The 16,706-nt window shown below is 46.8% G+C and overlaps 1 protein-coding gene across 1 annotated transcript in view; it reads left to right on the forward strand.

The window, feature by feature from the left end:
• Window positions 1–16,706, forward strand: part of LOC134089752 (huntingtin-interacting protein 1-related protein-like) — a 29,096-nt gene that overhangs the window by 3,195 nt on the left and 9,195 nt on the right. The window contains exons 2-9 of the mRNA XM_062544194.1: window positions 8,902–8,965; window positions 9,375–9,517; window positions 9,707–9,763; window positions 9,982–10,068; window positions 11,058–11,134; window positions 12,071–12,132; window positions 13,984–14,124; window positions 14,747–14,804. Of these exons, the coding sequence (XP_062400178.1) occupies window positions 8,902–8,965; window positions 9,375–9,517; window positions 9,707–9,763; window positions 9,982–10,068; window positions 11,058–11,134; window positions 12,071–12,132; window positions 13,984–14,124; window positions 14,747–14,804 (689 nt within the window). The remainder of the gene's footprint in view (window positions 1–8,901; window positions 8,966–9,374; window positions 9,518–9,706; window positions 9,764–9,981; window positions 10,069–11,057; window positions 11,135–12,070; window positions 12,133–13,983; window positions 14,125–14,746; window positions 14,805–16,706) is intronic.

The raw sequence follows: 16,706 nt of genomic DNA on the forward strand, positions 1-16,706 counted from the left end.
TCGCAGAGAAAAAGATCTCTCCCACTCAGCCAAATGCACTGAGTAACAAACATAGCTTGTCCTGTGATAAAGTTGTAGGCCACAACTTTAGTCACAGAATCCAAGAAAGGATGACCAATAGATAATATCGGCAACACCCAGATTGAGGTAGAAATGTAGAAAATTCTAAATATACACACAGCGGGTGGTTATTATGTCAGGCTACTTTGATGATTTGCTAGCTATGATAGTCTGTCCTTTGATCCAGTCCAGTTGCGTTAGCCTGATAGTGTTGTGTGAACTAGCTGTGATGTCATCCATGCATTGGCGTAAGGCTCTAGGATCTGGCTGCTTTCCTATTGACTGGACGCGGTTTACTGAGATGGACATGACGTATGGCGCAGCAGCGTTACTCTTCTATGCTGATAACTGACCAGCAGACTGTCGGGCATGGATTTATACATGTGGCCAAATGTGGGTCTTCAACAGTGATGGTCAGCAGTTTTACAGCAGTCAACAGTTTTGCTGACACAGTTGAGTTGGCAAAGTGAATTACAGGAGCAAGCGATGGGCACGCTAGTAATCTTCCATTATCTTGCACTTTTTTCATACATTTTCACACACTGAGCACACACTCTGTTTTGTTCTTTCAGCACAGTGTCAGTTGTGGCCTAAACGTATTGCAAAAGTCGCTGTGGTGTAAGCATTTAATTGTGTTTGCTGTGATGCAGACAATTGCTGCCATTTACTGTCATTAGGTGGTAGAAGTCATTTCATTCAGTCTCCCTTAAGTAAAACAATGGCTGTCTGTGAGTGATTTTCAGTGGTCCCTGACATTGATCTCTCTCTCGTTCTCCATGTCGGTCTCTGCTATTTGCTGCCTTTCTCCTTACCAGCAAGGTCACATATCCCACATAGCACCCTCTGTTTGCTTTCCCTCTGCCTCTCTCCTCTGTGTATGACTCTGACTGTGTGTGTGTGTGTGTGTGTGTGTGTGTGTGTTTGTGTGTGTGTGTGAGCGAGTATGTTTGGGTTAGCTACACCACAAGTCACTGCCAGGCAATATAGTGCCAGAAGGCAGAGTGCCCTTAAGCAAGCCGCTGTGGTCTCCATGGAAACCAGGGAGGCTCAGGAAGTAAGTGTATGTGTGTCTGAAAGAGAGAGAGAGAGAGAGAGAGAGAGAGAGAGTGAGTGAGTGTATGTACTCATTTTCTGTGTGTGTGTGTGTGTGTGTGTGTGTGTGTGTGTGTGTGTGTGTGTGTGTGTGTGTCTGTGTGTGTGCGCGTTGGGAGGTGGAGGTGGTGGATAATGATCTCAGAGGGAGTGAGTGGAAGGCGGACCTCTGGGAGCTGCTGCTGGCGCAGCACTTGAGCCGGCCCACATGAGTGCGTGGGGATACGTGGGTGTGCTGGTCATGCCACACATCAGTGCTGGAGTGAGCCTCTGACGTTCCTGCTGCTCCGGGAACAGCAGAGTTGAATCAGCATTCAGCACAGTGTTATGAGAATTTACATAGAGCTATAGGGCTGAGCCAGATAGTATTAGGTTGAAGTTGTGCCTTTTGATCAGTATCTGTCCATGTGTTTTAGACACAGAGTACGGACAGTTCCTCGGCAGCCGAGTCTCAGCCACTCCATCAGTACTCCCTGTGTAAGCACATCAATCTCTCTACATGTCTCTTTCATTAGTCTGAGTCAGTCACTCACTTACTGTAAAGACAGATGTAACCTTATCAACTCGCCCATATTTGGGTAATGCAGAGATATAATCAGATGAGCCATACAAATGTATCTGATCTCAGGTCTGGTTATGGCTGATCTATGAGGAAAAGTGAGTTACGACATTCGCTACGACATTCTCAGAATGCTTTAGACAACGACTCCTTTTTTTTGCGGATGACTACCTCTCCTTGTCATTTGAATCCTTTACATTGTTTTCCTTCATTGAAGGAGAGGCCAGAAAAGTGTGTGTGTGTGTGTGTGTGTGTGTGTGTGTGTGTGTGTGTGTGTGTGTGTGTGTGTGTGTGTAGGTTATCCCCTGAAGCAGTGTCCCACTCTTCTGTCAGCGGGTAATGGATACCAAGTCCCGCCACTAAGCAGAGGGCAAGGAGCTGACAGTCAGTGCGTCAGAACACACTGCAACACTCAAGTTAAGAGGGAGAGAGGAGAGAGAGAGACAGAGGGGAGAAGCTTCTTGTGAGAGAGGGAAGCATCCATTACGTTCACAAGTATACACCATACGAATAATAACTAGAGTAAGAATTAGTAGCTCCCCTGTTAAAAAACTTCATATGAATCCCATTCATCTCCTTTGCAGTCATTGACATCAGTGATTTACAATGGATCTTTACAAGTCTCTACATGATTAAATGCGATATGTACCCATATTGATACCCATCCAGTACACTGGTAGAGCCACTGAGCATGTGAGTTCCTATGTGAGGTTGCTGTGTATGATGGAAGAGTGGTGGAGAATGTGAGGGAATGGAGACTCTGGGTCCTCGTCCTCACTGATCTAGATAAAGAATGGTTCTATCGAGTGCTAGTTATAGATCAGTGGGAACGAGTCTGGAGGACTGAGCATCGAGGATCGATATTGAGAGAGGCTCTCTGTACCCCGGGGAACTCATGGGTCACCTCCTCTCCCCAACTCTACTGTATTACAACCTGAGCAAGTTCACCTTTCAGGTGTGGAATCTCCTTACCAGCAAAGAGGCCTTAGTCCTCCTTATGTTAAATACTATAGGGTAGGTGCAGTGAGCAGGTTTGTGGGGTTGATTTCTGTTCCTTTTTGGTAGAAATGAGGAGAACAGTGGGTCCATTTTATTTCAGCGTGTGACTTTAAGTCAGCCGTGTCTGTAGACATTGCATAATGTTTTCTTATGTTTTAGTAGCTCCTGAGTCATGACTCACTCACACATCACGAGTCAGACTCCGATGTGATTAGTATAAGTGTGAAAAGTCTCAGAGTACTCAGGCCTGTGCATATCCATATAGTTCCTGTGTTGTGGACAAGTCTAGTTGGCTTTGTTCTCGTCAGGTGCCCTGTAGTAGTACTAGCCTACCTGCCAAGCTAAGAGGCTGAGGTGTCCGTGGATCCCACTGAGCAGATCTGGCTTGTGTTGATGAGCTCTGGATGAGCAGGTGTAGCCTGTGTGTTGGGGAACTCCAGTCCAAATGGCTTGGATGTGAATGGAGCATGTGATTCCTTGTGACAGCATGGTGCCAGAGTGTGAACCCATCCCAGGGTGTCTCCCTGGATAATCCTCATGGCTCACTTCACCCAGTCACTTCACTTTAAGGCTTAGATCTGCAGGAGTTCATCTGTTAACAAAACCAGTGTAAAGTTCATAATGATATCTTTTTTTCTCAATCAAGGATTCTGGCGGTAGAGAAAAGCTCACCGGCTCATTATCAAACACCCGGTCCTCCATGTTCACCAAGTCCTGCTTGTTGCCACATCACACTAATGCTTTTGTTTCCCTTTATGGGTGTGGCAGACAGTATTGTTGTTGTGTTTGGGCACGGGGCAGGTGTGTGTTTGCAGAGGCCTACTGTGTGGCCTAGTCTTGTGCCTGAACCTCTGCCATGGGTCTGACTCCATCAGCAGCAGATAGGCTCCGCTGCTAGATCCATTAGCCTCATCCAAAACAGTTGTGTGTGTCTTTTTGGTTCCGTCTATGGATTTTCCCCTGAGCGCTGCCGATAGAAAGCCGCAGTCACACCTCTCTACGCATTTGTCTGACCTTGACTGGCACCGTCGGAGTAGGGGGTAGTCTATTGAGTTAAGCTGATAAGAGGGCACAATAAAGACCGCCTGCACAGGCGCCGTTAGCTCACACAGTTAGTGGATGAGTGCGGAGCGCTCGGCACGTTAGCCCATAGTCGTTAACCGATAGCTCCGAGGCTAATACATGCCTTCAGCTCTTACTTGATCGCCCACAGCCGTTAGCCGTTAGCCTCTTGAGGTCAGCCTTCAGCACTACAGGGAGATGTCCAAGCATCTGGACCAGCTGCTGAAAGCCCGTGAAGTTCCGGTAAGGCGGGGAACCTGAGCTGAGTCACGCTGGGAGTGGGGCCTTGGGGTGGAGGATCAGGTCAGCCTGTTAGGCTTGAGGCTATAGTGCCTTCCTCAGTCCTGGTCCAAGACCCACTGACTTATTTAGGGTCTTGGGATCTTTTTTCTGTCACTTTCCTGTTTTATCTCCCTCTGTCTTTATTCGTCTGTTGGTCTCCTCTCTGGCCTCGGTCTGGTATTGGAGAGGCTGGTAGTAAGATTTGTCTGGGTGAACATGTCTGGCCCACTTAACGTCCAGTTAAGACCATCTGTGTGTTAGGCAGACTCTGAAAGTACAGCTGTCTCGGGCTACCATGTGCAGTTAGCAGGTAAAGACCAATGTGACCTGCTTATTTCCCTTATCAGGTGTGCCGTGTTATCTTTGTTTGTAGCTGTATGCTGTGTGTGTGTAGGCAGGAGAGAGAAGAGGGTGTGTGTGTGTGTGTGTGTGTGTGTGAGAGAGAGAGAGAGAGAGAGAGAGACATTGGACAAGCTGTACCATAGGCCTCTGTGTGGTGCAGGTGAAATGACTGGGAACCAGCAGTGATGCAGGACAAGTGTTTGTGCCTGCTGCTGTCAAAGGCGGCCTGCTCAACCGGTCCAGGGTCATGTGAGACCAGCCCCCCCCACCCCCCTCTCTCTTATCCTCTCTTTTCTTCCTCTGCCCTCTTTTCCTCGCCCTTCCCCCAGCTCTCTTTCCCGCTCACTCCCTATGTCATCTCTCCCGACCCGTTGCCTCCCTCTCTGTGTTCCTCAGTGCCACCCTCCGCCCGTGCTCACGCGTCCACCTCCTGTCCATCTTTTTGTTTTTGTCCCAATACCCACTGACCACTTCTATTTCTCTGCTCTCTCACTCATGCTTTCTCTCCCTCTCTACCCCTCCCCCCCCCCCCTCTCTCTCTCTCTCTCTCGCTCTCTCTCGCTCTCTCTGACGGATGGCTGGTCTGCCTGTAGCAGTGGGGTTCGCTGGCCATCTGTCATCCTCTCAGTGCCAGTGTCTGGCTGAGCTCCAGGCCCCGTCCCACTGCCCAGCTCCGCTGCCTTTCTCTCCCCACAATCCCCACATTGTCCTGGGCTGCTGGTCCAGATCCGTCCCCTTCCCCCTCCTCAGTGCCAGCCGCCCGTACCTCTACCCACGCCGCGGCCACTAATGAGCCCCCAGCCCAGCGAGACTCCTCTGAGAGGCCTTGCTCTTGGACCCCCTCTCTCTCGCTGTGGCCTTCTCTTCCGCTCTGTCTCTAGGACTCTGGAGCGCGGTCTTCTCTCTTTCTGTTTTCGTCAGTACCTCTCCTGTACCGCTTGTCATCATCACGTTTTTGAGCTATTTGCTGTCTTGATGAGGGGTCTTGACTTCGCCATAGTTGGAGATGAGAATGAATGAGGAAGTATGTGTCTAGGCCTCTATATTTGCTCATATTTCTGGGTGTATGTCTGTCATTTTTTGGAATTGGAATTTGGAATTTGAGGGATGTAGACAACAGGTGTTTGTTACTGCCTCTTGGTCAATTAGTCAGTGAGTTTGCCAGTATATTTCTCTGCAGTGTGTGTGTGTGTGTGTGTGTGTGTGTGTGTGTGTGTGTGTGTGTGTGTGTCTCTCGCTGGGTGTTGTTTGGCTGGGGGTGGAGTGACTGAAGGCCAAATTGTGTTCTAATGTGAATGCTTGTGTTTGCTCATGCTGAGTGAGCGTGTTTATGCATGTAGGGCAACAGACAGGAGGTAGGGGAAGAGAAGTTGATCTGCATGAATGAACCATTAGCGGTCATGCACACAGTAGTGCAGCCCCTCCCACATACACATACACATACCCAAACATAAACATAAACATCATGTAACTGCTCACTATTGAGGGACAGAAGAATGCTGTCAGGACCAGGCATTGTACATCAGATTCAGACTACATATTGACCTGACTACAGACTACGCTACAAGACTTGCAGCACTGTATACTGATTTGAGAACAGTGGGTCAGTCAAAGGAACACTGAAATCTGAATGGACCATTAGATGTTAAAATGTGTGCCCTGGATAATTAATTCAGCCAATTCTATAATCTTACTGTGCAAAATAGCCCCAGCTCTTCCTAATCATGGGGTTCCAGTTCCTAACTATGCAATGTTGGGAAGCAAAAAGGTCAAAGAAAGCCTCTGTAACAACTATTGTGTTGTTTCCTTTTATGAACAATTGGCATATTTTTGTCTTTTAGGTTGTATGGGGTCAGATAGCTCAGCTAGGTCAGTTTCGCCTTAGCTTTATGCTTTACTGGGGCAGTTTTAATTAGATGCTATTTTCAGAGTGAGTGTGACTATGTGTGCATGAGTGTGTGAGTGCATATGTGAATGTGTGAGAGTCAGAGGGAGAAGCTGGGCTTCTGTGTGGTTGTGTTTTGAGTTTACCTTTCTTGGTTCAGATTGTTCGGTTCCAGCAGTGTGTTTTGTCCTCGCCATGGGCACTCCTGTCTGACATCTTTCTTGTCAGTCTCCTCTCCTGTACTCCCTCAGTCACAAAGACCGAAGTCAAGACTAAACTGCTCCATGTTGCCTTCCTGAAGGCATAGCATGTTCCCTGACTCTTTTCTCCTCAACACTGAAATGCTTCATAGTGTTTTCAGCCCCCAACTTCGCCTTCTAGGCAGCGCTGCCATTGTCGACTTAAAGGCACCTAATTCCTAACCCTCACCCTAACCCATGCCTAACCCAAGTGCCTTCCAGGCAGTGCCGCCTTGAAGACAACACTGGGGGCTTAAAACACCAAGAAACTACTGAAGCAGTGAGCTGTTGAAAGGTCCCATCCCATATCATACTTCTTTTTGTCAAAATAGGCGTATGGGTTGCACAAAACATGTCCCTGGAGTTGTTTGCGCGAAATTCATCTCAGATTGCACATTATCAGCAGCTCAATGGGGAGTTTTTTGTTTGTATACTTGAAATATGGATGATATCAGGTGCGTAAAAGGTGTTTGGATATTTTGTGTAGCCTACTTGTTTGGAAACGACCAATATGGAGGATCTTCGACAGGAAGCACCTAACTATTAGGTGTCGGTCTTAGTGAAGCTGTGCATCACTTCACTGCAGCGAACAACAGAGGGGCGACCCATCCAACAGAGTGCAGAGTGCTGCTTGGACTGAAAACGGGGAAGCTTGTGTTTACTGTGGTTTCTGCTTAAAGGGTATAATGTGCAATCTGAGTAGAATTTTACGCAAACAGCCCCAGGGACATGTTTTGTAACCACAGGGCTGTGTTGACTTGTTGAAAAAGAAGTGTAATATGGGACCTCTAATGTGACCAAGATGATTATTGATTACCTTGTATCATGTTTAATATAAGGATTTCTGGTTGTATGTTTCTCTAAGTAAGACTGGAGTAGTATTCATTGTGTATTACATGTTATGTGAATCACTTTGGACAAAAGAGCTTGCTTATGGGTGCTCACATTTTTTAGGCCAAAACATTTGAACATACAGCAGACTCCTTCTCACTATCCACTAGCTGCCTGTTCCCTGAATACACTGGAGCCAATAACTGACGAGATGCGCGTTTAGGAGATGCGCGTTTCAGTTTCACAGGGGGAGGGAGTAGCGTGCTAGCTCTCTGTTTTGTTTAAGCGTCAAACAGAAGTGACGTTGCCCAACATCGCTTAGCGCACCTTTAATGTACAGCTACCATGAAACTATCCATGAAGTAGGCCTATGGATATCTGCTTTCTTTTTACAGCTCTGGGAAAAAAATAGGAGACCACTGCATGTTTTTCTGATGTCATCCTATGGTTGCTGAGTGATATTTGAATGTGTTGATTGATGGTCATATTCAAAATTAAGAGACCACTGCAAAATTTGAATATTCCCGTCAACTCGTTCGAATATCACTCAGCAACCGAAGGATGGCTTAGAGAAGTGTGCAGTGGTCTCTAGAGCTGTATATCCATACCTGTGTGTATGTCAGACACACCTAGAATGTAGAAATCTTTAAGCTGTGTGTATGTACAGTATGTGTGTGTGTGTGTATAAACTCCCAGAGTGTATCTCCCTGGCCACACCCAAATAATCAAAGCAGCCAAGACCAGCAGCTTTGACCATGTTCCTACTGCCTGTTCTGTGTGTGTTCTTTTGATCGCTTTTTCTGTATCGTTCAACGTGTTAATGAACCAGGACTTCAGGACGTGTAGTAGTGTTCCAGTTATGGGGCAATTGCAGAGGTTTTACGGCTGTTGACCAAGGCATTGATAGTAACACCTGGAAACTGAAGCTGACAACTGAGAGGAGAAGTGATATGTCTTGCCCTTTAGACTGGCTATAGTCAGCCTGCGATTGGGAGAGGCCTTTAACCTTAGCTTGTACTTTACTGTGGGTGTGGAGGCTGGGATGTCCTCGGTGATGTCAGCTCTCCCTTCACTGTCCCACACCTCTGGCACGAGCACTATGCCAAGAATGTGAGCTCTTCAATGGCTGTATGACACAGCATGCTCTCTGATTTCAACCAGAAAAAAAAAGTGTTTCCGTGATTTTGTCACAGATTACATCCGTTGGTGTTCCTATTGTGTAGCTGGTAGAGCAGGATGCCAGCAGAGCAAAGATAATGGCTTTCATTGACTGATTTACTCATTGAGCCCTCGGTTCTAATTCACATCCGACCATACCATACGTCTGGGAAGTCATGTATACTTAGTAAAGTTAATTAGGTAGTTTGTGTATTTGTTTATTTGTTAGTCGATTTATGTTGGTCTGATTACAGTGATGTCTCGTCTGGGTCACATGGGGTGTGTTTGTTTAAACATGAAACACTGTGCTGACCCCTGAGCTGGCTAGACGAGTCTAACCTCTCTGTCTCCTTTCTCTCTCTCTTCTCTCTTTCTCTCTATCTCTCTATCAGCTCAGCAGCATCAGCAAAGCCATCACCTCCACAGAGACGCCGGTGAAGGAGAAACATGCCCGCAGTATCCTTCAGAGGAACACGAGCCTGCACACACACACACACACACACACACACACACACACACACACACACACACACACACACACACACACACACACACACAGCCTCACAAACATGCATTGCACATTGTCAGTCATCAGTCAATAGCAGTGAAAAGGATGTTTGTGTTAATATGCTGTTGAGACATTCTTTTCTTTCTGCCTTTGTTTTTCTATTTATAGTAGTCTTGCAGGATTTAGACTTTTGCCCCCCCCCCCCCTTCCCCTTCTCTCTCTCCTTTGGTCCTTTTTTGGTTTCTCTTCCTCCCTTTGTGTCTGTGCAGGTGTATTTGTGTGTGTGTGTGTGTGTGTGTGTGTGTGCTGGTGTATTTGTGTGTGTGTTTGTGCTGGTTTCCTTGACGCTGTGTGTAGGGATCATCCTGGGGACGCACAGGGAGAAGGGGGCCTTCACCTTCTGGTCCTACGCTCTGGGCCTCCCCCTGCACTCCAGCGCCATCCTCAGCTGGAAGTTCTGCCACGTGCTCCACAAAGTGTTACGGGACGGACACCAGAACGTACGAACGCCCCCCCCATCTCCCTTCTCTTGTGCCCTCTCTGTTTTGACTTCTTCTTACTCTTCTACATCTTCTGAAAACTCAATACGCATCAGCTTACCTCTCTTAACTTGTCTCTCTATCCCCTACTCATTCTCTCTCTCTGTCTCTCTCTGTATCCATGATGACACTCCTCTCCCTCTCCTCCAGAGTTTACAAGACTGCATGAGGCATCACAGCAGTATTGTGGAAGTTGGAGTGATGTGGGTGAGTTTCTGACCGTGTGTGTGTGTGTGTGTGTGTGTGTGTGTGTGTGTGTGGTGACAGACCACTCTCTTTCTCCATGATCTTGCCTTTTGCCATCACTCCTGTTGTTGGGTGCTTGGTCACCTCCCAGATGTGGAGACGAGATGAGATGTGCTCCCTCATGGAGGTTGTGCTTGCCCCTCTGCTGTTGTGATTGACCACCATTTTCACCTTCACAGGGAAACATGAGGGACCGCCATGGTTACGGTCAACTGGTCACCATCTACTCCAAGCTCCTGATCACCAAGATGGAGTTCCACACCAAGGTGAGAGTCCCACCCACTCCCCCGTCTCAGAGCCACTGATCCAGGAACAGTGTTGCTGTGTGTTCACTGTGGTGAGCGTTGCTGCGTCAGCAGCAGGTCTGCATTAAAGAGTCACTACAGATGCCCAGTGGCCATATGCTATCGTGACGCTGTGTGAGTGAACAGCCACAGTGGTGCTGATATGGTATCTCATCTGTCAGTATGGATGTCAGCAGCCTTTTCCTACTTTTAGATTTATGCTTGTGTAAACACTTGATATCAAGCCAGGTAGACACACCTTTGATGCCATTTCAGCCCAGGCCCTCAGGCCTTTGTTTTGGATCAGGAATCAGTCAGCACATACTCAATGAACGTTCTGTTTAAGCAGCCCGACCTTTAGTCAGTATGGAGGAAAAGACCGCTGATAGTACAACATCTCTAAAACATTTCTAGTATGTATGAAGTGTCTACCGCACGTGAGGTTGTATGAGGACAGGATGGAAATGACTCCACTAGAGGCTGAGAGTAAACTCCACCCTTCCACCGGCTGTAGTCCCACAGCCTCTCCCCCTCCTGCCCCCATGCCCCTCAGCTGTACTGTGCCCTACTGAAGGGCTGTGGGAAGGGTCCTCCACACACAGTGGGACTCCAGAGAAATGACCAGAAACATCCTGAGTACTGTGGTGGCAGAGACGTCTGGCCGTGTTTGAAGGAGCTGTGTGCTTGGAGCTGTTTGTTCCTGGAGGAGGAGGAGGAGGAGGAGGAGGAGGAGGAGGCGGAGGAGGCGGAGGAGGAGGAGGAGGAGGAGGCGGCGGCAGGCCGAGTGGGCTGAGCGGAGAGTGCCATTCTACAGACAAAGAGACGAGGAGGAGGAGAGGAGAGGATGTGGGGGCCAGAGAGGCTGTAAACAATGCCAGTGTTTGAAGTGCAGTCTCTCACTAGTTCTCCTTGTCTCTCTCTCTCTCTCTCTCTCTCTCTCTATCTCTCTGTCACTCCGTTTTCCTCTGCAGCACGCTGACATCCGCACCAACCTGGAGGCCACAGATGAGGTTTTTGAGCGCGCAGCAGGAACTGACATCAACAACGTGTATGTACCTCTGGCTCCCCCTTGGCCCTGTGGCTTTAGTGCCCTGCACTAAGGCTAAAATAACTTCATTTGTCCCCAACCTGAGCCTGTACAACAAAGCACACAACATCCATGAAGGAGCAGGTGGAGTTCATAGTGTAGTTCATTTTGTTTGCCCACCTCAGGTAGTCCTCATCACAGAAATGGCTACAGCACTATAATACTGTACAGTCATTTCTTGCATGTTCTCATGTACAGCCTGCCCCTGTGTACAGTATTTACCTTTACCATAGCTAAAGAAATGTAGCAAAATCCATGTCTAAACCTTGGTTAGGTGAGGGATGGAGGGAAAGGAACTGTGGGAAAAGAGGGAGAGAGGGAGGGAGAAAGAAAGGATGGCAGGTTGGATTTCTGCTCTTTGTGAGCGTTCCCTGTAGGTAGGGTGTGTAGTCCAGAGAGGCGGCAGCTCATGTGTCGTCTCGGCTTTCAGTAACAGAGCTGCCGTCACCGGGTAGAGTCTGAGAGAAGGGCCAGAGCAGAGCAGAGCAGCGCAGAGCTCTCCAGCACAGGTGGCCCAGACCGCCCACTGCTGCAGGGAAACACTCCACACCCACAAGTGAAACCCGGACCAGCTGCAGTCAGAGGGTGGAGGACGTTTTTAGAGTGTGTGTGGGTGTGTGTGTGTGTTTGCATGAACTCATGGCTTGGCTTGGTGCTGAACTCATGGCTAGACAGGGATAAGTAATGCTTTGTAGCATGGTGCAGTATTTTTAGCTGATTTATAATGTTTACTTTGATAAAGATAATTAGGGCCCCGGCCCAGTGGTGTGTGTGTGTGTGTGTGTGTGTGTGTGTGTGTGTGTTTGTGTGTGTGTGCGTGCATCTGTGAGTGGGTGTACAAATGCGTGTATGAGTGTTGCACTCTTGTGCTTTGCTGAGTCTTGTTTGTTTCCCCAGGTTCCAGATGACGGTGGAGGTGTTTGACTACATGGATGCAGAGCTGAGGGTAGCAGAATCAGGTGAGTGACACGCCACTCTCAGCATCTGGAGAGCAGCCATCCATCCATCCATCCATCCATCCACCCACCCAGCCATCCATCCATCCATCTGTCCGTCTGTCCATCCGCTCATCTGCCAGTTGTCCACCCTTTCGTTCATGAATCAAGTGGTTCAGCAGTACAGGCCTTAGCCTCTATTTTTTACTAGTCCTGCAACCATCCACAGTCACCCAACACCAATCTACACAGCATACCTTAACATTCCTCCATGATGGCTTTGACCTGACACTTTCAGCACATACTGTACTTTTGTATACTTAATATAAATGATACTTACGGTAATTCATCTTCCATTTACCCATTGTACCCATTCCTTCAACAATTGTGCCTTTTTAAAACCAATGTATGTGACCACAGGACAGGTACTGTACAGCCCCAGTGTGGTGAGTTGTAAGTTAACTCATAGTGGAGAGTTAGGGAGTGTTGTTTTATCTGGACTCTAAGCTGCTAGTTAACTCATAGTGGAGAGTTAGGGAGTGTTGTTTAATCTGGACTCTAAGCTGCTAGTTAACTCATAGTGGAGAGTTAGGGAGTGTTGTTTTATCTGGACTCTAAGCTGCTAGTTAACTCATAGTGGAGAGTTAGTGAGTGTTGTTTTATCTGGACCCTAAGCTGCTAGTTAACTCATAGTGGAGAGTTGGTGAGTGTTGTTTTATCTGGACTGTAAGCTTCTAGGTAACTCATAGTGGAGAGTTAGTGAGTGTTGTTTTATCTGGACTCTAAGCTTCTAGGTAACTCATAGTGGAGAGTTGGTGAGTGTTGTTTTATCTGGACTCTAAGCTTCTAGGTAACTCATAGTGGAGAGTTAGTGAGTGTTGTTTTATCTGGACTCTAAGCTTCTAGGTAACTCATAGTGGAGAGTTAGTGAGTGTTGTTTTATCTGAACTCTAAGCCTCTAGGTAACTCATAGTGGAGAGTTAGTGAGTGTTGTTTAAACTGGACTCTAAGCTTCTACAGTAGGTAACTCATAGTGGAGAGTTAGGGAGTGATGTTTTATCTGGACTCTAAGCTTCTAGTTAACTCATAGTGGAGAGTTAGTGAGTGTTGTTTTATCTGGACTCTAAGCTTCTAGTTAACTCATAGTGGAGAGTTAGTGAGTGTTGTTTTATCTGGACTCTAAGCTTCTAGTTAACTCATAGTGGAGAGTTAGGGAGTGTTGTTTTATCTGGACTCTAAGCTGCTATCAGGCAGTGGGACACAGTATGCTGATCAGACCTTAGATTGGGCTGTCTGTAATGACTCTTCCTGTTGGGGATTTCCTGATTGGACTGTAATGGTCCGACTTCTACCTACCCTGCGGCACTCTACTGCCCCGCACTACTGCCCCCTCTCCCCACGCCCTCCTCCGCTCCACCCAGCCAACCACCATCCCCCCTCGGGAGCAGAGGCGGCCACTGGGCTGCTCTTGGCCAAACACCCTGCACTGGGGAAAACAGGGGCTGTACTGTGTGTGTGTGTGTGTGTGTGTGTGTGTGTGTGTGTGTGTGTGTGCGTGTGTGTGTGTGCGCGACTTGGTATACGTGTACACACACACACACACACACACACACACACACACACACACATTTAAATAAACCCGCAATCACAGACATACACAGTTTCCCTGTTTATGCAGTCTTACCATAAACACGAGGAGAAGTATTCTCAGGTCAATGGAAGATTAAAATAGTCATAGTGGAGATAAATCATGATATAAATCTAAATAATGTTTATGCAAATAGCGTGATGGATATTATTGAAATGATTTTCAAATAACCACAAAGTGTGTGTGTGTGTGTGTGTGTGTCCCTCACTCACCTGTGCTACCTGCAGTACTGCGGCAGCTGAACACCTCCATTGCCATCTCCACGATGACGTCGGGTCAGTGCCGGCTGGCTCCGCTCATCCAGGTGATCCAGGACTGCAGCCATCTGTACCACTACTCCGTCAAGCTGCTCTTCAAGCTCCACGCCTGTGAGTGACCCCTCTGCCCCCCCCTCCCTCCCTCCCTCCTGTCAGGGTCGCAAACACACAGCCCCACTACAGTAGAGGAGGAGTCTTTACTATTGCACTACTACTACTGCTACTGCTAGAGCCTGACTTATTGAAGTGTCATGGTCATTTTGATAGCACATATGAATGAGGACCCAGTCAGGCAGTGGTAGAAGGATCAGGAAGAGTTTTATTTACAGTGTTGCCAGCCAAGGGAGAAAGAGCATGGCTTCACATAAATATCCACCAGCTGCTCTAAAGAAGACCATGGCCTTCCAGTTAAAGTGCCCTTCCAGTTTGATGAGGTACTGTATGGCGTTGGTCATCTTAGCTTCGTGGACCACAATGATTCAGACCCTAGATAATGCTAACCTGGCAACCCAGAGCAGATAACTACTGACCGCCATGCAGCCATCCAGAACAGTGACACAGCGAAAACGTGTGTGTGCGTGTGCTTCTGTGTATGTGCATATTTAATTACGACTACTCTGAAGTGTGTGTGTGTGTGTGTGTGTCTGTGTGTGTGTGTGTGTGTGGTTGTGGATCTACATTTGTGCAAGGCCCTCACTTACATCGTTTGTGTGTGTGTTTGTTTATGTTCCAGGTTTGCCAGCAGATACTCTGCAAGGCCACAGAGACCGCTTCCTGGACCAGTTTCACAGGTGAGCCACCCATTGGCCTTTGCTGTGGAACAGACCCTGTTGATTGATTGGTTGTCTGCCAAGGCCTGACCTCTTCATGCTTCCTGTTTCTCACACTCATGCAAAGCTCTGTTAGACGTCAAAGTCTCACTGAGATCATAATACTACCACTGTGAGTGCGTCTGTTCTGTGCTTAGGAAGACTGAGGTCATGTGAATTGGACGTGTGTGTGTGTGTGTGTGTGTGAGGGGTGTAGAGAGTTATGTGAGTGTGTAGGTGTAGGTGCGTGCACCTGATCAGCACTGTTTGAATGGACTCTGGTAGGAGCCATGTTAGCCAGAGAAGCTGCTAATGTACATTACAGAGTCCCCACGGGTCATGGAATTCCTGGAATATCATGGAATTTTGCAGTCAGTTCCAGACATGGACAGTCAGGGAATTTGTTGTAGCAGTTTAAAATGTACTTGCCAAAATGCAGTAGTACAAATATTTCCACGCAGAACTAGTGTTTATCTGGTTATTACCTGTACTGCTTCTTGCTTGAGTAGCCCAACTTTATTTATTCAATGTCCATTTATTAATCTCCCTCTCTAAAAAAGTAAAAGATTCTTGAACGCCGTGCAGCTGCTCTGAACTCACTGGCCGGTATATTGTACCATTCGTTATATACTGGTTGTATGCCTTGGAAATTCAGGATTTTTTTTCAGGGAAAAGTCATAGAATTTTACATTTGACTTTGCGTTGGAACCCTGACATTAACATGGGCTTAACACCCGAGGTTTATCATTAGCAATGTCTGAACAACAGATATCAACAGTTTAGCAGTTCATAAACTGCTGTCCATTGTGGCATAACTGTTCACTGGGCATAACCCTTTGTTTGTAGCAGGTGGTGAAACTCTTAGAGACAGATCGTGGCAACAACATGTGGGACAAATTGTAGACAATGGGAAAATGATAACTTTCAATAATTTAAAAACACAGTTTGGGTTGACAGACATAATTTTTTTAGTGTATAATCGAATCTACTCCATTATTAAATCATTGTTGTCCAAGAGTGTATAGCTGGGGACGAGAAGAGAGCTTGAGAACAAACTTATAGCAGAATGTGGCATGGGTTTGCCTATCTCCGAATCACAATGGAATGCAGCACTTAGAAATAGTACAACAACCATTTCACAATGCATCAGATATAAAATTATCCAGTTAAAAATAATCCATAGGGCGTACATGATACAATGAGTAAAATCGATCCCTCGGTGTCAAATATGTGCTGGCATTGTTGTTGTTCGGTGGGAACACTCATGCATATGTTATGGAATTCTCCTGCTGTTAAACAGTTCTGGCAAGATCTTGTCAATGATTTAACATCTGTACTCAATACTGAGATTACACTCCAATTGTGTGTCTGTTTGGAGTTGATATTGATGGTATACAGTCAAGATATATATGCAAAAATATACTTGCTTTCTTGGTGGCAAAAAGGACTATCCTTCTTAATTGGAAGGAATGAAAAAACAACTGCTTCAGTACCAAACTTGGGCGAAATGACTTTATGGACATCCTTGCTATTATATGGAACAGGCTGCCTTGACTCTCAATCCACTGGAGAGGCCTAGTGTTCTGCACGGCCCCTTGGACTATATAGAACCTTAATGTATACTTAATGTGTATTTAACTGCTGTTAACCCCCCTCCCCTTGTCTTTGCTTTGTACAGTTATTTGTCTTTGTCTTGTATTGTTATCGTGATATGAAAAGCAATACAATTTGAATATAAAAAACAACAACAACAGCAAAAAACAGTTTAGCCTTTCAAAGTAAATACGGCCCTACGCTTCTACAAAAAAACAGTGGTTTATTGGTTGATTTAGTTTTTGTTTTAGAAGTATTTTATTTGTGATTATGGTTATGGTTATGGTTATT

This window comes from Sardina pilchardus, chromosome 8 (genome assembly GCF_963854185.1).
Source record: "Sardina pilchardus chromosome 8, fSarPil1.1, whole genome shotgun sequence".
NCBI classification, from domain to species: Eukaryota; Metazoa; Chordata; class Actinopteri; order Clupeiformes; family Clupeidae; genus Sardina; species Sardina pilchardus.